The following is a 22435-nucleotide window of genomic DNA, read 5'->3' as shown; positions in this document are numbered from 1 at the left end:
TTTCTTCGACATTGTTATTAGAAGCTAAAAGGAATAAGGATTGCCTCCTTTTATCGTAAGTTTAATTTGAAACGTCATTATAGCGACATTTATGTGTCAAATGTTAGAAGAACTCTCTTTCTCTCTCCTCTCTCTGAAGAAGCGCCGGATAATACAATTTTTTTTTCATCACATATCAGCTTTAAATTTGTCGAAAAAATCGTGATCTCTTGTACGTTCTATATAGCTTGAGTGGGCGTTCTAATTTCAGGTTTATCTCAAACTTCAATCTTTGGGAGATTTATCTCGATGTCGAATTTATGTTCGAGTGACAAACATAAGTTTCGACACGATTTTTAGGAGATTATTTTGGAAATAAATAACGAATGGGACACGTCGGCGCCAAGTCGGACCGCTGGAATCCGAGAAATTTCGCTGAATATTTATTAATAGCATCCGCCGCGGGACAAGATGTTTGTGATTAAGTTATGTCGCCATTTCTCTTATTCACGCAGAATTATATGATTAACGACTGGGCCTTATCTATCGAGCAGCCAGACCGGAAAATTTCTTACAAGTCCACTATACATGTAAATTCTTTTGATACATACTTAATACAGAACCCTCGTTACGTGTTGGGACGAGAAAAGGCGCTGTTAGTCCAGTAATTGTATAATATTCATACTGCATGTTATACAGAATGTCCTAGGTTTTCTCCTATAAATTTATATAACATTTTCTTATTTTTGCTCATAGAACACTGGCGCAATCTAGCCGTTACAACCTCGTGTATATAAGCGACACGTATCGCGAGAAAAGATTAAAATGAACAATTTTATCTCGCAAATAATCTCGAAAATTGCACACGAAGCTGTACGCCTATCTATTAGAAGACTGTTCTTATGTAAAGATGTTTCTTCCTCGTATTTGCATTTGTTTAATATTTTTCATAAGTGCATCACCTTGCAAGATAAATCTCAGGAATGCGGACAGCGTTCTCGGATTTAATTTCAATCGCGTGCGCAAACACGACGCGCTGGAATCGCGAGATCCTCGTATTTCCGTGCACGTTCTCCAAAAATGTTGGCGCGGGAGCGACGCGCGCGTAGAGAACCGTCACGCATCGGCTTTGGTAACGCGACGTGCACGCCGGACATCGTAATTCCCGTAATCTGGATTACCGTTGCGCGGAGGAAGAGAGAGAGAGAGAGAGAGAAAGAGAGAGAGCGCATCATCCGCTTGCGTAAGAGAGTCCAGTTAGGCAGACGCGCAAACCTGCTCCGTTTCCCGTCAATTTTGCGTAATCGTGGCGAATGGAGCCGGCGCGATCGCCGCTAACGAGTGCTCCACTCTAATAAACGAGTCTTGCCACAGAAGGATCGCCGTTCCGTAATTATCCTAGCGAAAGAGAGCGTCATTCTCGTCTTCGGAAGCACGCCGCGGCGAAAATGAATCTCGCCGTGGAAATCACCGTATAACAATATCACGTAACAAAAGTTAAAGCAAGAAAGAAAAATCGGAATATCGCTGCGCTTGATCCGCGGTGAGTGAAAATTAAAAACAATTGGATAATACACTGTTAAATATTAAAAAATAAAATTCAAACCAATACCTCGAGTTAAATAACATTTTGTTATTTTTAACTTCCATGTATGTCGAAATTTTTAACACAAAACAGTATAATTATTTTAACTCTTACTAATTTAGTTAAATTAACGACATATTGAATAGGAGCAGTGACAAATTATAGGAATGTTAAAAATGACTCAAATTGAATGTAGGTAATTTGACGCTACGAATTTAACAGTGTAAGATTGCGTCAGTCGTGTATACTGTGTGTGATTAATTTAAATACAATTAATGTCGAGGATCGCACGCGAAGCTTATACGCGCCATAGCTGTTAGAAGGCTGTTCTTACATAAAGGTGTTTTTTTTCCTTATATATTTGCGTATATTTAATAAATTTATCATAAATACAAGATAAATCTCAAGAACGCAGCACAGTTTGAGGTAATAAACCGGGATCGCACCGTGTCGTGTCGGAAGCGAACCGTTGATTACGTAAAACCCCGACGTCGAGGGATAATCCGAAGCGGGAGACGCAGTCGATTTTACCGGCGATGCTAATTGTCGGAGGAAAAGCGTCCAGCCGGAAAACCCTCGTCGCGGCAGCCGAATCGCGGAGAGAAAGGGAGGATTATCCAACAGTTTCACGTACAAATATTTGCCTGATGCAAACGCATTCGCGTCGGTACGCTAATGTGACAAGCGCAATGCCGCCCAGCTACACGGGACAGTTTACACGATTATATTGCCATCCGCGGCTGTGTAAACGCGGTGACTCGTTTCAAACCAGGTCGTCGAAGCCGCGGACGCGATGGAAGTGTTGCGGCCCCCACTCCTCCCTGAACGGATCTCGCAACCGGAATTGTTACCCGTTCGTCCGCGGATGATTCACTAATATAGCGAGGAGCAATTATCTATCCGGACTTAGCGTGCTAGAACGGTTTATTTTTCCTTTCACCTTTCACTGCGAACTCAACCTTTCGCCTTACGGAAACCCGCGGGATTCCGATGCCTCGTCCCCGGCGCGGCACGTATATCCCACGCGTTAGGAATTAGAATATTCAAATAAGGAGATTATATTCATTCGTAACGGTGGATTATATAAAATCGCGTCGATATCTCGTGACTTCCCAGGCGCTGCCCATTAATCTTGTAAACATCGCGTCCCGCGTAGATGATTACGCTTTCTAAATCGTTACGACGCGCGGCACTTTTGTCCGAGTATCCCTTCGGCTGCAACAATTATCCTCGAAATTCAAGCAAATCTCCGATTCTTCAATTTTCTTAAATTATATGACGAACCGCGTATTATCTTAATAAGATACATAGCATTCTCGACGCGTTTGCGTACATTATATCTTAATTTGTCCAAACTCCAATAATATTCTCAAAGCGACATCCGCGCAAATTGATATTCGTACTTGAACTTGGCTCAAGATATTCCCGTGCTTTTTCTTTTTCTTCCTTTTTCCCCGGAGTAATATCGCACGCGCAGGACTGACTTTCGCTTTTCGGCGCGCACGTGAATTTTGCACAAAGGACGCACCGGCGAAATTCACCGCCGACGTAAAAAGTTGTGAAAGTTTGAACTGTAACCTACGCGGCTAGTCGCGGTCAGTCGGGTGATAGTCACGCGGCAGTTGCGGTAATTGCGACGGACGAGCGCGGCTTAATCAGGTCTTCGCGGTGCAGTTAATTACCCGATCGTTCGATGCGCGTTCGAGGAAGGGGAAATCGCGCGCGGCAGAAGTGTGTAACCCGGTAACGATTACGGGAGACGTGATATAACATTTTTACATAGGTGATAGATTTCGCGCCTCGCGAGGGAAAGACCGGAAAAATCCCCCGTGACTTTCATTTTTAGATCTTTCCTCTCGAGACCCCGAAAGTACATTCAATGCTTTACTAAGAGGAAGATTAAAAATTTCTATTTGAAGGAATTGTATTGAAAGCATTGCATTAGACTGATGCAAGAGTTGTTTGTTGTATTTATTAAATAAAGTTAGAAAATCGGAGTTCGTTGAAAAGAAGATTGGAAAATTTTTTTTCTAAATGGGAAAAAGAATCTGTTGAAGTAGACTCGTAACAATCGATTTTGCTTTCAAATTTATTTGACAAACCTTTTGCATCAATCATTACACTATCAAATAATGGCGTAATACGCAATCTCGAAATGCCTCGAATTACACATTCCGAACTTTCTTCACTATCGACACGATCAGAGATTGGTATTGACATTGGTCGTAATTCAGATGAGGTAATTCTGAAATTACAGGCAGCAAAAAATGGAAACGATTGCCTCAAGAAGTGAGATATGATCGCATTTCCATACCCACAGTGTCGTAATTTAAAAAATTAAATAAAATAAAAACTCTTCGAAGTTAAAACGAGTTTTTAATCCCTGTGCACAGCACGGTCGGCCGTGCGAGGTACGCAGAGCGGCTCGCGAGAGATCCTTCCGCTGGCGTGCAACGCGATAAGCCATGGCGAAACCGGAGATAAGAAACGCGAGTCAATCGTCGCGACTGCTCAAGAGGAAGTTCCTCGGCGGTGCAAACGAGAGGGAAAATGATGCGATGCCGCTTGGAGAAAAGAAAGAGAAGCGGTGCGAGAGAAGAGAGGCACGAGAGAAGCGGAGTTTCGTCGAGCGAAAGTCAAGCCTGGGCTCGACACGACGAGGTCCCCCCTTCGTTCCGCGCGACCCTGCAACATTAATATCCGAGAAACCGCGGATGCGGCACACGTCGGGACGTGACTCGGGGGGGGAGGAGGGAAGGTCCTCGGGAATGTTACCCGAGATCGAGGAAGTCGAAATCATGGGTCGCGACGGATCGGTGAGAGGCCTCGGAGTCGTCGATAGCAACGACACGCGAAAGATCGATGGATCATCAGTCCGTCGATCGATCATTCATATCATCCGTTACATGAAAGACCACCTAGAGATTCAATTATTCGCAAATAAGAATGAATATCGAGATAAACATATCTGTATTGATATCAAACGATAATTGAAAGATTGTAGAATAGAAAAATCAAATATACTTTTATTAAAAAAGAATATGTTTAGATACTAGCTTAGAATCAAACAGGAGATTCAATATATTTCCGTTATATTAAGCAATTTCTTTTTTCATGCCTGAAAGAATCCCATGTGTCTGTATTTTCAAAAATTTACAGTTATTAAAATTTCTTTATTGGATATTTTTCTTGGGTTGTTTTTCGAGCCGGAGAAATCCGTCCAAAGGCATCTCAGAATCAGTATAATTACGCACTGACGCTCTAAAATTAACGTTTTTTAATCAATATAATGTAAATTTTGCATTTTATTTGTCGAATGAACGAAGCTCGCTAGATACAAGTGGATCAAGATAGATAAGTGCGAATGTGAAAAACGAGGATTATCCCGATTTTAGATTATCCGCTTCTTTCCTGGAAATATCAAGACTGGCCACGATTTCATAAGTCATCACGATCTATCACTAGATCATATGAGAATTCCGAACAGGGATTAATCGCTGTAGAAAAATTGCGCGGTTAAATACAATCGAGGCAGCATTGCGATGCGTGACACGCATTGCAACGCGTCATCTTTTGTGCGCCACTATTATTCAATCTTCCTTAAAAAGCTACCACTTTGGATACCGCGATATCTCTTTTTCATGAAATGTAATGTGTGCACGTATGTGTTTTTTTTTTATTAATTACCGCGAGCCGCACATACGTTTGCTTTCTCTCGATTCAATGACGAAATTCGCAAGGATAAATTGTCCTGCGTCAAACAAATACGTATCTTCCGTATACGTTACCGTAATAGCATGGCCCATACATTATCCAGGTTTTACAGTTGTCATTGACACCAATGATTTAAGACTTTAAGACCATTCTCTCATGCAGACATTAAGGCAGTCTCGAATCTCTTTACCAGCATCCGCGAACGAATCAACACGCCTCTGAGCGACGGTATGTTGACAGAAGCGATTCAACATTAATCTTTATAATTATCCATTAAAATTCTACATAAAAAAGATATCGGTAAACATCAAAAAGATTGTCCACCAGGAAATATCGTTGTCAGGTAAAAATACATATTCCGTGAAATATTATACAAGAATTTAAACATTTAATTCTCTCTCTCTTTCTCTCATAGCTTTCTTCGACATTAAAAATTTTACTTCCTGTGCCTAAGGAACGTAAAAGTGATTTCATGCTTATTACTGTTTGACGATTTTCTAACATCAATTCAAAATCTAAAGTAACATTTAGATATTTGACTGACTAAATACTGAGTTTGTAGATTATTCTATAAAAGTGTCCGTCGTGTTACCTAAATATCTTTATAACGTATAAAAAGCAGATAATTTACCTAGCTTACGCGCTTCTAATCTCTCTTTGCGCAATTAAATATTTATTATACAAAATTTAATTCAATATATTTTTACTCGGTACCGCAAATTTACGTAGAACGTATGTATGTATATTTCCGCACAAATCGCTTTGCAAACATTTCTTAACACATCTGTTAATCCATATGCAGATCAGATGACTTTTACCAGAGGAATTTAAGATTAAAGAATATAAGTATGTTTGCGTCGAAATGATTAAAACTTTTTGTTTCAGTATTAAATAATACATACAAATTTATGAAAAGAAGAACAAATTTATACGTATATAATGAGATTATTAAATGAGGTTATTAAAACATATTAATTGCTACAAAACGTTTACACCACGTCTCTGAACATGCGGTCTGGCATCCACGTTAAAAACGTCTCTCTCCGAGCGTACGAGGACCGAATGTAGATTCCAGCGACCGGGTCAGCGATTGCAGCTGCCTCGCGATTTTTGCGTAATCGAGTATAATGCTGCTGACGCAATGGAGGCAGAGACATTAAAAATAAAGTTCCCGGCTAACGCGCGTACGTGCGCCGAAATCGGTTCCCCAACGACTCCAACTGTACAATAGTACTAGCAGAGCGAGCGAACGGCAAGGACACGTGAAAGTAATCGTCGATCTTCGCCGCGGGACCAAATCGGGTGGCGCGAGACGCGCGATAAGAAAAGAGAAAACAAAAAGGAAGGAATCGAAGGAGGATCAGGCGAATCAGATCGAACGGCGGGGCGAGGAAGAAGGCGAGAAGGAGGCAGGAGGTGGAACGGCGGACCAGATATACAGGGTCGTATACGCGCGAAGAAGTGGGTCGAGAGTTCACAGGCCGGTTAATTAAATTCCTCGCCGAAGAAAGCGTTTTCCCTCTCGTTTAGCGAGTACCATCACCCTATCCCCTCCGTCTTCCCCTGTTATTCCTCCTGCTTCCCCCGAGGCGAGGAATGGGAGCCGGACGCATTGGCCGACACGGCTGTACGTTGCTACACCGGCCGTAATGGACTTCCTCCTCCATTAGGCGCCTACAAATCTCCCACCGTCGCGTCGGTGAATATTCAACAGACCGAGTTCCCTTTTAATTACGCTTCGGGCGTCGATTAGTTCGAACCACGGTCACTCACGTTTGAGACCTCTAGGGCAATTTCACCACTGTCAAACGACTGTATTCCGTGACGTCGCTAGAAATTAAGTTTGGACTGCTAATGCGGAAGATAGACGCGTCAATTAATCCCAGCTGAAGCTGTGCATTTCTGTTCTCCACGCGTTGATTTCGAAATGTAATTCGTGTGAGTCGGCGAGCGATCAAAAGGCATCTGGCGTATGAGATCATTATCGTTTAAAATCGCGGGAAGATATCGCGACGTGCTTTTCCTTTGAACCGGGCAAGTGCAGTTAATGCACCGGGGAATATTTTAACTTTATGCTACAACGCGCGCTGCCGCGTGTTGATGAGCGCGAGACGATGCGCTCACCACACGAAGAGGATCGATGATTACGTCGCGGCGTCGATCCGAACGCACGGAAGCTACATCGCGCGGATGATACAATGATGGCGTACCGCGCACTTTTCTTCCTGATGCCTGAGACTCTCCTTCTACGACCGAAAGTCGAAGGTTCTACCGGATGATTGTGCACTCCGTCGTTCGGTCCGTCGTTCTCGTCCTTACAAACAGCCTCAAATTATTTCTCCCTGTCGGTATCTCGCGACTTTTCTTTAATTTTTTGCGTATTGTCGTCCATGTGGAACATACTAAAATATATCGCGGCGCGTCTGTGTTAATTAATTTCTCTCTTTTATTGCTGTAATAATTGCCTGTTAAAAATTAGCATGTGTCATGACAGATATAAGTATCATGAGATACCGAGCGGCCGCTCTAGCGTCAGAAGACGTTTAATTTCCATATCAAATCCGCGTGCGTGCCAGAATTAATCAGACGTTTCTCGAGCAAACCGGTCCAGTCATTCATTAACAAATCCACGCGGACTAATTATCCTTGACTAAAATATTCATTGGGAACGTATTAACTATTAACGCATTCTTTGATGCAATGTCAATAAAGTAAATTGACTGGCAATAGTCACGGCAATTAAAGTCAAGATTTGCAAAGAGAAGTAGGTATGTCGAAGAACGAAACGTGACTATGTTGCGAGAAACCTAATGTGACCTCAATCGATTCTGTTTCTATGCTAAGTGAGACATACGTAAATTTTCACGAAACCTACGCAATGCTCCGCGAAATCGCTGCATGCAGAAATGCTAAAAGCTGCGCGAGGGTCAATAGATCTTCCTTTCCTTTGGCAGATGCGTCGCTAGCTGAACCGAGAGTGACGCGATTGCCGACCGCGTGACCTCAAGCACTCTTGAAATTGCTGCTAACTTTCTTCCAAGTGACCTATCCGATGTAGAAAAATTCATTGTGCTATTGTTATCGATTTTCTTAAACGGTCGTTATCTAAACAATCGATGTTAGAAACTGATCGATTGAAAATTGCACACGTTATACGTAAACCATTTTAGTTTCTTATATTTTTAACGACATTTTTTCACACGTTTAATCAGCACGATATTTTCGTGTAATTTCTTTGCTTCTAATTCTTCCAATTGCTTCTACATTTACAATATTTATTTCGAAATAGAAACTTATAAATTCGTTACTTCTTTAAGTTCTTAATTTTAACTTCTGCATTTCTTTTTTACTGTAGCAATTTATATATTTATTTATATCTATATATATTTATCAGGAAAATAATAATTTATAGTGGATATATTATATTCACTAAATATATAACGGATATATCATTTATCAAAGACTAAAGTGATATTATATTTAATCTTAAATGTGTTAAAAATGCGGGTACAACATTCCGTTGATTCAAATGGATGTAAAAGGATTAATAGTGAAAACGGATCATTCGTCCTTTTACGTACGTTGCAAGAACAAGCCAGTGAAAGATGCAAAAGAAGAAATATTTTACAGCGTTTTGAAAAACGATTAACGGAAATGTCCAATGAGGAAATGGTTCGGTGCACATCCGGTGCTACGCACTGCGCGAACAAAGAAAACTCATTACGTAATATTTCCTTTAAGTTCAGCTCTTGTTACATAATGTACTCTCGTAGCTTCGTCGAATAAATAACGCGTGTTTATGAGCTGGAAGGTTATTAGCATACGCTACCATAAAGTCGCAACTGTAATTAACGCATAAATAACTGTGTCGATAATTAAAACTACCGTTTGTATTATCATAACAATGCCTATATTTGGATTTACATGTAAAGAATTAATTTATATAATTAGAAAGATATTTAAGAACGGGAAAAATTTATATTATACGATGAATAACGCATGAATTATTTCACGCTCGTTAATTAATTCTTTTATAACTCACGAGAAGTGTTTGGCACGCGCTAGTTGTATACCTATCTTTACAAATACTGCAAATGAATACAGCTTACGTCATTGAATATCGACCCCCCCATCTAGCTTTCGAATATGTGATGACATTAATTTAGTTGTATTATCTAACGAAGAAAAAATAGCCAACAATGATTCGTCAAGATGTAATTTAAAATAGACCGTCTCTCCTAACGAGCGTTTTATATTCCTGTCACGAAAAATGAATATAATGAAATGACGCACGTACAGAATTTTATTACAGCGGCTTGCAATATGTTGTAACGCGATGCTGCAACGAGCTGCAACAATGTTCGCATAATAATTTTGCATTCTAAAAAAAATTAATAGATAAAAATGTACCTTTATCTTCTTTTTAAATGTAGACGAATCCTGATTAAATATATATTATTTTTACAGCAAAAAGTATTTTCTAATTAAAATTGGCTAATCATGATGATTTATGAAATAGTTTATGAAAAACTGCAGTTATTATATCTTTGATTGAAAGGTAAAACTTAATAAACAAAAAATATTCCTCGAATATAGATAAACCGTGATACAAATACGTATATGTGCGAAATATAAAGAATAATTCTCAGAATAAAAATTAATTTTTGTGACGCGACTTATAAGATATATTTGTATCACTTTTACTGGGGAGGCGGGTCATTGCTATACGATAAGAAAAAAAAAGAAATTATAAGAGATACACGCAATTGATCTCCGGCAGGTAGCCGAAGCAAAATTCTTTACGGGATTGCCGTTACGACAAAGGCACTCGACTAAAGGAGTCTAGGTCTAGGACGCAAGTAGGGACTATCGCCACGGTTTCGCAAGAGAAGACCGTCCAAAATCTCGGAGCACATCGGCAATCCTCCGGCGAGGAGGACAGGTGGACGTTCGGGGTCTATGGTGAGCAAAAGAGAGAAGCACGAGGTCGGGAGGAGAGGGAGAGAATCGTCTCACAACTGAATTACTCTCACTCGAGAGGCCCCCGTCTCTTCTTCGTGGGGGCCCCACGCATATCCCCCTGCTTCTCCCGGAGGTATAAATGACTCCGGTGTACCTTCCACGGAGTCACAGAACTGAGGCGGCATCGCAGAAGCCGACATGAATCCTCTGATCGTGGTAAGCACGCTTTTTTTTCCCATACTTTACGTTAAGAAGCGATATGTGCGAGGTGGAGAGGGGTGAGGGCTGAAAAAGGAAAAAGAAAGCGAGAGAAATGTGGTGTACGGGTATATGCGTGCGGATGGGAGAAATCGCGAAAGAAGAAGAGTATAGGGAGAGAGTTAAGTGATCGAGATCCTGCTCGGTAGAAAAAGCGAGTGCTGCTTTTTTTGAATTTTCACATTTCTGTTGCTACTTCTGATCTCATGCTTTCCCTTTCGTTCGCACCTCTTTGATTTCTCGCGTAAAACGCTCGTGACGTAGCGACGGTGACCAGAAATTAAAAACGCACGATTAGTGAAAATTATAAAATGTTGTAATTTTTAATTGTAAGCCGTACTTCGTAAATGTAAATGAGTACCGTATAAACGGAATGTATACCATCACAGAAAGAATTAAATATGACTTGGAAAGCTTTTTATATTTGCTCTAAAAGCCTGGATTTTTAAAACTTTAACTATTGAATACCTTGATCACGATTCGCTGTGCATCATATATTAATGTGTGCATGTGTGTGTATGTATAATTTAAACGTGCATGTAATATAATTTGATTGCAGCTGCCATAGCTACGCATATAAGATTGTCATCAAAGGATTAAAATAAATCCCCGTTCTACTGTAAAACTAATACAAGTATCTTCTTTCCATGTTACAGTGTATGGTTGTCGGTCTGGCTGGGTTCGCCCTGGCTGAGGCGCCTGTGTCCTCTGGCTACAGTTACAGCAGACCAAGCGGAGGCGGCGGCGGTTTTGGCGGCGGCTTTGGCGGCGGCGGCGGCGGTTTCGGCGGCGGTGGCGGTTTCGGTGGCGGCGGCGGTGGTGGCTACACCCAGGTGTCCCCCGGCTTCCAGACCAACGAAGGCGCCTCCGTGGACAGCGCACTGCTCGAGCAGATCCGTCAGATCCTCCTGAAGGAAGAACTGCAGTCCCAACAGTCTGGCGGATTCGGCGGCGGTGGCGGTGGCGGCGGCGGCGGCGGCGGTGGTTACCCTAGTTCCAGCTACGGAGCACCATCCTCGCAATACGGTGCCCCGTCGCCGCAGTACGGCGTGCCCAGCTACCAAACCCGTGTTGTCGGCATCGATCTCGAAGGCATCAGGCAGGCCATCCAAGTGGCCCAATTCAACCAGGTCTCCCAAGGCGGCGGTGGCGGTGGTTACCCCAGCGGACCCAGCAGCAGCTATGGAGCGCCCAGCAGACCGTCCGGTAGCTACGGTGCGCCGTTCTAAGAAATCACCTTGGTTTTGATAATGATGATGACGATGAGAGAAAGAGAGTGAGAGAATGAACGAGAGAAAGAGAGAGAGAATGAGAGAGTGAAGAGAGAGAAGTAGAGAGAGTGGATAATGGCACCGGCCGACGACAACGACTACTTTCCGAGACGCAAGCTATAGAAAGACTTACGGAGAAGATCGGGTAATATTGGAAGAAGATCATGACTGTCTACGAATTGCCGGACCAGTTTCTCCCAAAAGTGACACATTCCTCGGGCTCGTAACTCGGAAGGTCGTCGATGCCAGGGTCAGATTGTCGCGCGGATCAACATTTGAAGATCGCCCGACCGGAGCTGGATCGTCGTGTGATCCGCGTTATCCGGCTTACCTCGCGGCTCCGAAGCATCTTCGCGTCCTTCGACCAACTAATGTCAATCGACTGGGTCAGTAAGGACAAAGCCAGGACGAAGACGCGCGCGAGAAGTGGAAATGGGGAGCAACGGGACGGCGCCTGGTCCGTTGGGGATCAAATAGTCGTCGCTTCAACGGGTCAGGGTCTCCCGGAATCCGCCGAAAGGGTAGCGCCGAGCGCACGCGGACCAGTATCCTTCCCTCGGGCCCCTTGACTTGTCAGGAATCCAACGGTCGTCGCTTTGACAAGTCCGGGGGTTCCGCGGGAGTGAACGTGGCCAGTTTTCTTTTTTTTTCTTTGACCCTCTTTTCCCTTTATTTCCGGGAAAGACGGGGGTCGCTCAAGATGATCTTGGGCGGTCGGCGCGGTGCCGAAGTCTATCGTACCAAAATCGCATCAATCGTCGCGGTCGTGTCCGCGCGCGAAGAATCGAGGATCAGTGATAAAGTCAAGGAGGGCAGGCAGGCGTAGTCGTTGACGCAGACACACTTCACACTTCATCCCCGGCGATTGCGCTCGCACGCTCGTCGGGACACTCATATTACAAATAGGTAGGAAGGAGCGGGAGGAGTAGGAGGAGGAGGCCGACAAGCCGAAGACGTGATCGGCGCGGTATCAGCGCGCCTTGTAAATAAAATTCCGTCGCTGTACCGTGCGGCGTCCGCTGTTGTAACGCGGCCCGCCACTTCCGCCGAAGGACTTCGACTCATCGAGATCTTGGTCCAGAAGCCAGTTTCCGGCTCGTGAGAGAAGACAATGGCTCTCGAACCGTGTCGTAACCCTGAGAAGACACGGATCGCAAGGATCAGGACATCCGGAGTCGTTACGCGCGAACAAAGTCGATTTCTCACAGGAAACGTCGACCTCTAACTGTCCATGAGAAGAGGGACGAGGGAGAAAGAGGATTCACCTGACGGAAGGAGCGATCCGGATTACAAAGCGGACGCCGCCGTGTCCGAGCAACACGTACATACGACGCCACGAAATACACACTATTTTTTTATACATAACGCTCTACTCTTTAACCACGCATCTTTTTGTACTTGTATAAAGGCTTTTTTTGTAGAAAAAAAGAATAAAAAAAGAACGTCGCCACCGTTGAAACCCCGTGTGCTTCTCCTCTTTGTCGCGCGCCGGCACGACTCGCTTCTGGCGTAATTCCGCTGCCCCTCTTCCCCCTGCTCTTCCCTCTGCTAATTTCACCTTTCCTCCGTCAACCGCGACTGACGATCGCGATTATCGCAATTCCATCACGGGTTCTACGTCCCCCGTTCTATGACCCCACGACCGTCGCGTCGCTCGGAGGCACACTCGTCCCCGGGTCGACTCGTACAATTTTTTTTTCCGCGTCACCGTATCTCCCGAAGATATCCGATCGTTTCTCTTTCTCTTCGTCGACGTTTCGAGAGATCAGCGCCTTTCTCCTTTCACTCGCAAACCCGCGAGCCAGCGATATCGCATTATCCTCGCTCGAGGAGGGAGCTTCTGGGCATGTAAATTCTCGCCGAGCAAGGAAGAACCGCTTCGCAAAAGGGCACCGTGTTACGAAAGAGAAAAAGAGAGCGAGAGGGAGGGGGAGAGAAAAGAGAGAGAAACAGCGAGAGAAGGATCTGGCCATCGCTAAAGATTCGAAAGTGGCTTTGCGTTCGAAACGAAATATATCCTCGGATTATCTGGGCAAAGGATATCCGGAAAGAGGAGGGAGAAGAGAGATCTCGCTTTTTCTTTTTTTTTTCTCGTACGTTTGAGGGGTTTCCTGCCGTCACGATCACGAGACGCTCGCGCTTCTCTTCCCGCTCGAGTAATGCCCGAGATTAACATCTGAGCACCGAGTTTCTTGATTACAGCGATGTGACGTAAGTCGCTCGAGTAATGTGAACTTATCTTTACATTTCGGAGAGATTGTGCGCCGGGAAAGAGTCTCTTTATACGAGAAGACGCGTATCTGCATGGCTGATGTGCACCTGGCTATTTTCTCTGGAATGCTAAGATCGAAAGCTGTCGTCAGCAAAGTGCATTCAGCAATAAAATCGGAGTCTTTAACGAAGTGTAGACTTTTCAGTTTGTATTGTCGCAATTTTAAATTCCGTTGATTTTGTCAGATTAAGTTTTTAAATCGGGAATTGACATTTCTTTCATTCGTGACAAGCTACACTGTTAAATTCGTGGTGTCAAATTATACTTGATTGGAGTAATTTTTAACCATTCCTATAAGTCGCCACTGCTCCTACTCAATATGTCGTTAATTTAACTAAAACAATTAATTAAACCAGTGAAGTTAAAATAATAAATTTCGACACATAATAGTCACAAATAACAAAATGTTATTTAACTCAAAGTATTGGTTTAAATTTCATTCTTTAATATTTAACAGTATGGATTACGGTCAAGACAGGAAGCTGAGAAGACGGTCTGACATGTATTTTTATTAGTTAATCATTCTGGTCGAGGAGAGTCATTTATGGGCACTGCTATCTCGGAAACGCTTAATTAACATGTTTTGCAGGTAGCAGCCGCAGACATTTATGGCGACATTCATCAGCGGCGGTTCTGTGCAATGCGACTCGCGCGCTTACGACGACAAATCATTACAATGATTACGGATTTTCTCTGTGAATAACTAATGAGTAATTTTAAGTCCGGGGAGAGACAATAGACGCGTCGCGTCGCAGATTTACGATCGCACGTTCGTCGCCGAGCGGTCGTCCCGCACGGAAATGGCGGAAATACTTTGTATGAAAGTTAGTGAAATAAGTGGCGAGATATCGCGCAAACCGCGGGTAACCGAAGCACCACGAAATTAAGAGTTAATCGAGGTGCGGTTGGTCTTGGATTGTGCCACCGCACGAAATTTAACTGCATGCATTCGCGCACGTCTTCTCACATACAAAACGCATAATCGCGAGAAATGAGATGAAAAGATAGGTCCGGCTTCTTCGGCTTAAATGTATTTAAAAAATATATATCATTGATTATACGGAGATGAAGAATAAAAAGGCAAAATTGAAGAGGACGGATATAGAGATTTGAAATGTCGCATTTTTTAGATAAAACGAACGTTTCTATTGGCGGAACCGTTATCGGCTGAATTACTTCCCCTTTTTTTTGCGAATTAAGTATTTAATGTACAAATGATTCATGACCACGAACAGGTTTTCTCCGCGGATTCCTCGGCGTTTACCTGCAAGAGATGTTGCAATTTACGACGTTTAAGCGCGCGCGCGTAAGAAAAATTTCATAAATTATAGATCCGATTACGTTACGTAACGGGAAAACGCTGATATTACGTTTAAACGCTGCGGGCTTGGAGCAGTTAGGTAAGAGAGTGAGTGCCAATAAAGCGAAACATTTATTGTCGATGATGCTGAGGAGTCTCGAATGACTTTATCGAGCTCATGTAACGTCGATGAATAAGAAGATACAACCAATCTTCTTCCCATTGCATAAACTATATCTCTATAAAGCGATTGTCAACAATAATTCTTCCTCTTGCTATTCTACACGATCGACACGATTATTTCCGCGTTGCTGAGCGTCTTCGAAGAAATCAATGACAAGCGGTTGATTTGAAGACAACCGCGAGTTTATGGCAGAATAGAGGAGCAAGAAAGGTAAATGCCAAACGGGAAATGCATTTGGAATAATTTTCGTGTCATCAGAAGCTTACCTCTGATGAACATGAGAAGAGCCTCCGTAAAACACGTAGTAACTACTTGCCACATAAATTAGAAGCTTTAAGAAACGCTGCGGTCAGATACTTTATTATACTTATTAGTTGATAAAACAACATTTAGAATTAACGTCGTGTCTTTATAAGAGATTAAAGTCACGTATAGAAGCCAGATAAAAAATAGGAAGTGAAATAATACAACAAGAGCATAATTCAAAGACTTCCTAATTGTCTGCATAATGCAGTAATATCTTGAAGAACGCCCACTGTTAAATTTTCGTAGTGTCAAATTATATTCAATTTGAATTTTTAACCGTTCCTATAAATCGCCACTACCTCTACTCAATATGTCGTTAACTTAACTAAACCAAAATGAAGTTAAAATAATAAGTTTCGACACACATGGTAGTTAAAAACCAAATGTTATTTAACTCAAGGCATTGATTTAAATTTCATCCTTTAATATTTAACGGTATGGTATCGCAAGTTATGTTTCGCGTCGATTGTGAAAATCCTGAAAAGGCGGGATGAAAACACGCGTAAGACGGCGAAGAAGCGGGCGATTTTGTAATTCCGGAGGCGATCCTCCCGCGTGCCTCTGCCGAAGGTATAATAACACGACTATTCGCGCGAAGAGAAGCGAAGCGTCGCGTCGTACACACAAAGTTGGCGAACCGGCACCACTTTCGTGATGGCAAGACGCGCGGAGACACGGTGATGACTCCACTACAAAGTGTCTATTAAAAATGGTTCCGTGGGAGACGGAGGAAAGCGCGGTATCAGCCAGGCTATCTGTCCCGAAAGACCTTACTGTACATGTGTTACCTGCGACGTGGACGTCGCAGGGAAAGTGCCGCGCGATTTCGCGGCGGAGGCAGAGGGTACGGTGAGATCGGGCAGAAGAGGAGAGATGGAGAGGCGCATGCACGCGGTGTGAGAGTCTCCGTGGAATTTTGCAAGAGATGCTCGTCCGCCGACGTGCGAAAGGAGAAAAATATGTGGCGCGATGATCTACGCTCCAGTTACACAAGCATACAAGCAGTTATACGATTCACCTCGATCGCGCGTCGTACGTACAACGGTTACGATATCCTTCTAATCCTTCATTACGTATCCGCCTCTCGTGTTGTTTTTGCGATGACAAATCGAAGCGATTTATAGGAATTAATTGCGCTACTGCCGCAACAAAAACCAGACAAAAATGTATTACCAATAAAAAAAAATAGCGGACTGGTCTCTATTTAATTTATAGCAATACGCATTATGTAATTCGGCGAATGTGATCTTTTAGAAACAATTCAGAGGTCGGTAGAATAAATTAAATGTGAGAGCTGAATAATGCGGGTAAATTAATACTAGAACTACCAAGACAGTCAAAATGATTGATTTGTAATATTTTATCAAATTTATGGCGGTACATTTTCTGAGATTTTCCGTTATTTTTGGTGTAATATGCAAATGATTAAACTGATCATTGACTTTACCTTTTTCCTTCGTCCCTTTTTCTAAAGATGTATAAATATAGTATATTTAAAAAGTAGTTCTAGTATATTTAAAAAATAACTTATACATATAAGTACATGTTAAATAATGTGCAAAGATTTTCTCTCGAGAATTTAGTCTAGATATAAATTAATGTTTCTAATATAAACCAATAATTAAGTGCCTAGATGAATAAAGCCTTATACTAACTACCGTTCAGTGTAAAGGAAGATAAGACTTGTTTCCCAAACAATGATAAGATATCTCTTTGGAATCTGCACTGTTAGTACTGATAAGGACTTTAGAAAAATGGAACATCTGTAATCGTCTGTTTATTTAACGTCATCTCTATAATGAATATTATCAAATATATTTTTATTGCAATAATATTATTATCGAATATATTTTTATTGCGGTGATACGCACTCGGAAATAAATTTAATTCAGCATTTGACGTTATTGAAGAGGGAGAGCCTTTCGAATCTAGCCAAAGGTCGGAGTGTCGAGGGAGGAAGTGCGCGATGTACCAACAATGTCGCCATTTTCAGTTATGGGAAGCAGATTTGTCAAGTCGCGTAAAATATAATAAACCGGACGCACAATGGTGCTCCCCCACGTACTTTCGCCGGTCTCCGTTTCTGTCACGGGACTTCTTGGCAGGTGTACACGCGCGCATTGCTTAACAATAGGTCACCCCGGCGCGACGGCGGCGCGTCGCGTCGGTCTGAGGAAAGAATCGCGAAAACACCTCCAACGTATTGCTCCCATCCCCTCCTTCTTTGTCTTCTTTTTTTTTCGTAACACTGTGTGACGCAGAATTGCGTCGGATTGCGCGATCGTTATTGCGCGAACCTTAATTGGGCGCCGTATTTCGCGATAAATCAATCCAGCGTGTCGACGCGACGGGTTATTCCCGTCGACAGAGTGATTTCATTTTGCGACAAGATACGAAAGAAAGAAAGGGAGAGAGACGGAATTCTCTCGCGGGGAATAATATTAAAAAATAATTGTAAAAGCTCATTTGAATCATTTAAGATTTACAAACTTTTTCATCATGTTCGATAATACTTGTTAGCTCTAACTTGCGAAGAATGACTACAAAATGATGCTTAGAGTCAACGAGAAAGTGGCTCCTGTGTTGTCAGTAATAAAAGTCGCTAATGAAAGCTAATCTGAAAGACAGTAGTCGAGCGATCATTACAAACATCGACTCTCAAAATCATGCTAATTACCCCTACGCCCACGTCAATCTCACGGTTCTATCGTGGCGATTTTTCTGCTCGAGCCGCGAGGAATCCCCGAAGGGGGTTTTGCAAGTACCCTTTTCTGCCGGGTGAGCGGAGCTAAGTGAAGAGTATACGGTGAATCGGCGCGCGTGTCCTGAATCGAGCGGACCGGACCGGACGGTTGAACCGTCAGCTGCGTCAGCAACGAGCGTTGCGATGTACGGTCAAATCGGATAAGAGACGCTTGCACAACCGCGATCGACGTTGCATCTCGTGCGCCGTTGGCGATCGCTGTAAAAACGACCGTTGCCGTTATAACATTACCTCACGCAGGATCATCGGCGCTCCTTACGTTCGCAAATTCTTCGACCGATCTGAAGAATCGATCTTACGGTGACGCCGAGCGGACGTCGCTCGACTTTGGCATACTTTCATGTCTATGTATTTCTACCAATGTAGATTAACTTTAATCTCGGTTTAACTTATATTCCATCTTTTTCTCATTCGTAGAACTACATTGGTATAGAAGTGTAGATAAAAATTTAAATTAGAAAGAGATAAAGAGTAAGTTAAATCGAGATTAAAGTTAATCTACATTTTCGCCAATGTAGATTTACTTTAATCTTGAGTTTATTTACTTTTTATCTATTTCTAATTCATAGAACTAGAAAAAGATGAAAAGTAAATTATAAACCGAAATCAAAGTTAATCTCATTGATAGAAATGGACATTAAAAATTCCATATATATATGTAACCATGCGATAAATAAATGCAAGTTTTGAATAAATATAATCTCATTTGTTAGAAAAAAAATACACGTAACTTTCTAAACTAAAGCTACGGTCCACTTAACACTACAAGTGCTTCGAAGAATTCCTCTTTTCCTTTCTTTCAGTGAAGAAAGAAGGAGAAGAAGAACGTTTCAAAACATTTAGCATCAAATGGACTGCAGCCTAAATAGAATCAGTGAAGGATGTCCTCGCAATCCCCTAAGGGATCAGCAAAATATTATTATACATTCTAAATAAAATCAATCGGTTACATTTCAAAGTCAACAGGACGTATTAACACCACTACGACGTTCAAACACAAAAACTCTGTGTTAATCACTGTCTCGCGACAATAAAAATATATTTATACAATAATCTCGTTAAAAAGCGGGGCGCTAAATAAAGAATTACGATTTCCGGTTTTTCTTATTATGAAAAATCTCAGGTGATATTGGTGATAACCGCGCGATCGAGACACGGTAACAAAAAAAAAGAAAGAAAAGATAGAACAAGGAGGAAATGTAGTCAGACGTTGCGACGATTGTGCGAGCGTGATTGTGCGTTCGCGCAAGTCACGTTTAATAATGCTAACAGGTCTTAACGTGTTGCTCGCGCACAGCGAAACACACGGTGTAATAGTCATTGATTGTGCCCCCCGGCAAGGCGCTTCTATCATCCCGAGAAAGCCGAGGAAGGGGAGAAAGTTGGGGAAAAATCAAATCGAGCGTCTTCCCCGAGCTGCCACGTTCGTAAATCCGCGACGAGGAAAGCCGTAGTGCCCGGCCGGCGGATCTTCCGCGGCGATTTATTTACGCGCTGGCCGTTGACCAGACGATTTACGATTCAAATGATCCGGGAAGGAATAATTGAAATGGAAATGAGCGGAAGTTATATACGACCTGGGCTACCGCTCGCCTCCGGGTGTTCGAGCTACCGCGGCGCATAAGTGCCTATAACTCGCCGAAGGATTGTGTAAGGCGCATATCCTTTTAAACCGGTTGGTTAATCCTTTCGCGACTCACAAAACGGCGAGAAAAATTGGCCGAATAGTTTTTGAGTGCAGATGAGTGATTAAAGAAGGATTAAGGACAAAGCTTTCCTCGCAAGCTTGTTGAAAGTTGTTACGTCGAAAGTTGCTAATACACGTAAAGCGCAGAAATTTTAATTTTGTTGAATTTTTAAGCCACATTTGCTTAAAGCTAATAATGAGGCAAAATTATTAAATTAATCATTTTTCAAACTTCTTGCCATATCTGTATAAAATTATAAAAAATGTATATATAATATTTGATGTATATATTTTAGATATTAACAAAAAATCATTGATTTAATAATAATATGTATAACCATCTAATTATTTGATATTTAATCAGTATATTGATAATAATTAATACCATATTTACTAATAATTTAATGTTTAATTTTACATATACATTTTCTTTTATTAATAAAAAATGATAAAAATGTTAATACGGCTCAATGGCTTTCCACGATCATTTTCGATTATTTTTGTCCAGAAAATTGCAAATATAATTTTTTTATTAAAAAAAAAGAACCTCAATATAAAACTCATTTTTTTATTTGAAAAAATAAAAAATAATAAAAAATAAACCTTAATGTCAATATAACGCTATCCAGCTCCATCTATGATACAGAGTTGCAAATTTTAAAGTAATTTACTGATTCTAATGGCCTCTCGTGAGCCGACAGTTAAACGATGCATACACACAGTCGATAATAATCCACAAGTAAGAAATAATATTTTGATTATTAAAAACAACCTGCTACAAGAGTAATTGAATTTCAAAGATTCGAAATCATCGCGTATCTAATGGACAAATAATTGTACTCTTAGTAAATTTAGTAATCTCAGTAAATAAATAAAGTGCAATTTCAATAGCTTGTGTCTTTATGCTTGATCATTAGGATATCATTATAATTAGTCTAAAAAAACGTGAAAAAGATACATATATACTATTATACATTGCTTGTTTTATACAGAAATCCACTCATAAATCCATTCTTGTGGTCTGACGTACAAAAAACCAATTATGCGTGAGATAAAAACTGGTTGTAAAGGTAAAAATAACATAATTTAATAGATGTCTTCGTACATACATCATTTTCAACAACTTCGACTTGCACACAGCATATTCCAATCATACTTTCGTATATTTCTTTCCTGTCAGCCGAGCACTAGCTTCACCATCAGCGTCAAGATATTGAAGAATATCAGAGGAACTGGAAATTAACACGTTATGTATATTATAAAGAGATGCGAGGCGATGTAAAATAAGCATCTCTCACGATATTTACCCCTCATCACAGTTCGTATAGACTTAATAAGGTTCAAGATTTGCGACTTGGCTGTTGGAGGTTCCCCGAATCCCTGTACATTTTGCCATGACGCCCAGCCGACTGTGAAATGAAAATGCGTTCGATATTAATTTCACAATATATATTTCTCGACAATGACAAGCATAACAACTTTGCAATTTTTCAGGAAAAAACATGAAAGGAAGAGAGCTTAAAATTTTGAAAATTATAACCTACAAATTTGTCTCTTACATTCGAAGGATGTGCAATTAATACGAGCTGATTGAAATAAGTACAGATAATAAATGCGTGCTTAATTGTCACCTTTGGCAAGAAATCTTTCCTCGTTCAAAACGCAGATCGCATTCAAACACAACAGAGTTGCTTCGAAGAGTGTCCACAACGTGAACGCCATGTTGCTGGAATTGGCATGTTTGTCATGTCAGCGATGCCGGCATTACCGACAATACCGACCACTTCTTCCAACAGATTTGTTCACTCGTACCGCACTTTTTTCTTCGTTTACAATTCATGAATTATTCGTGCAAATGTTTTATTAAAACATTTTAATAAAATATATTTAATTTGACAACATTACATTTAATTTAAAAATGTTAGTTTAAATATCCTTTAATATGTTGTGACATGTTTCTATCTGATTTCATCTGATAAAAACAGGTCAACCTATAATAATAGGGGCCCTCCACCACCCCCGCCAATTCCAATCAGCGGTCCTCTTTTATTTACAATACGTTCTTTTATATTTATTTTTATTTTATTTATATTACAATTTATTTTACATTATACATATACAACATTACAAAAGAGAGTTACATTATAAAATTA

The 22435-nt window shown here is 41.4% G+C and overlaps 2 protein-coding genes across 2 annotated transcripts; one reads left to right on the top strand and one right to left on the bottom strand.

Annotated features, from left to right (window-relative positions):
- The first annotated feature begins 10011 nt into the window (after positions 1-10011).
- Positions 10012-13228, top strand: LOC139778717 (uncharacterized). Its single transcript, XM_071716789.1, has 2 exons — positions 10012-10456; positions 11155-13228. Exons 1-2 carry the CDS (start codon positions 10439-10441, stop codon positions 11725-11727), a joined length of 591 nt encoding a protein of 196 aa, XP_071572890.1. The 5' UTR covers positions 10012-10438; the 3' UTR covers positions 11728-13228.
- Positions 13229-21022: 7794 nt separating this feature from the next.
- Positions 21023-22063, bottom strand: LOC139778734 (immediate early response 3-interacting protein 1). The gene is made up of 3 exons (XM_071716820.1): positions 21914-22063; positions 21590-21691; positions 21023-21514 (listed from the first exon to the last, which is right to left on the bottom strand). The coding sequence occupies exons 1-3, from the start codon at positions 22002-22004 to the stop codon at positions 21459-21461; spliced, it is 249 nt and encodes an 82-aa protein (XP_071572921.1). The 5' UTR covers positions 22005-22063; the 3' UTR covers positions 21023-21458.
- Between the last annotated feature and the right edge of the window lie 372 nt (positions 22064-22435).

The sequence above is a fragment of the Temnothorax nylanderi genome, unplaced genomic scaffold (assembly GCF_030848795.1).
Source record: "Temnothorax nylanderi isolate EJ_2023f unplaced genomic scaffold, tnyl_v1.0 TNYL_tig0193_pilon, whole genome shotgun sequence".
NCBI lineage: Eukaryota > Metazoa > Arthropoda > Insecta > Hymenoptera > Formicidae > Temnothorax > Temnothorax nylanderi.
Note: the sequence above shows the minus strand (reverse complement) of the source record. Positions and strands in the feature narration are given on the sequence as shown.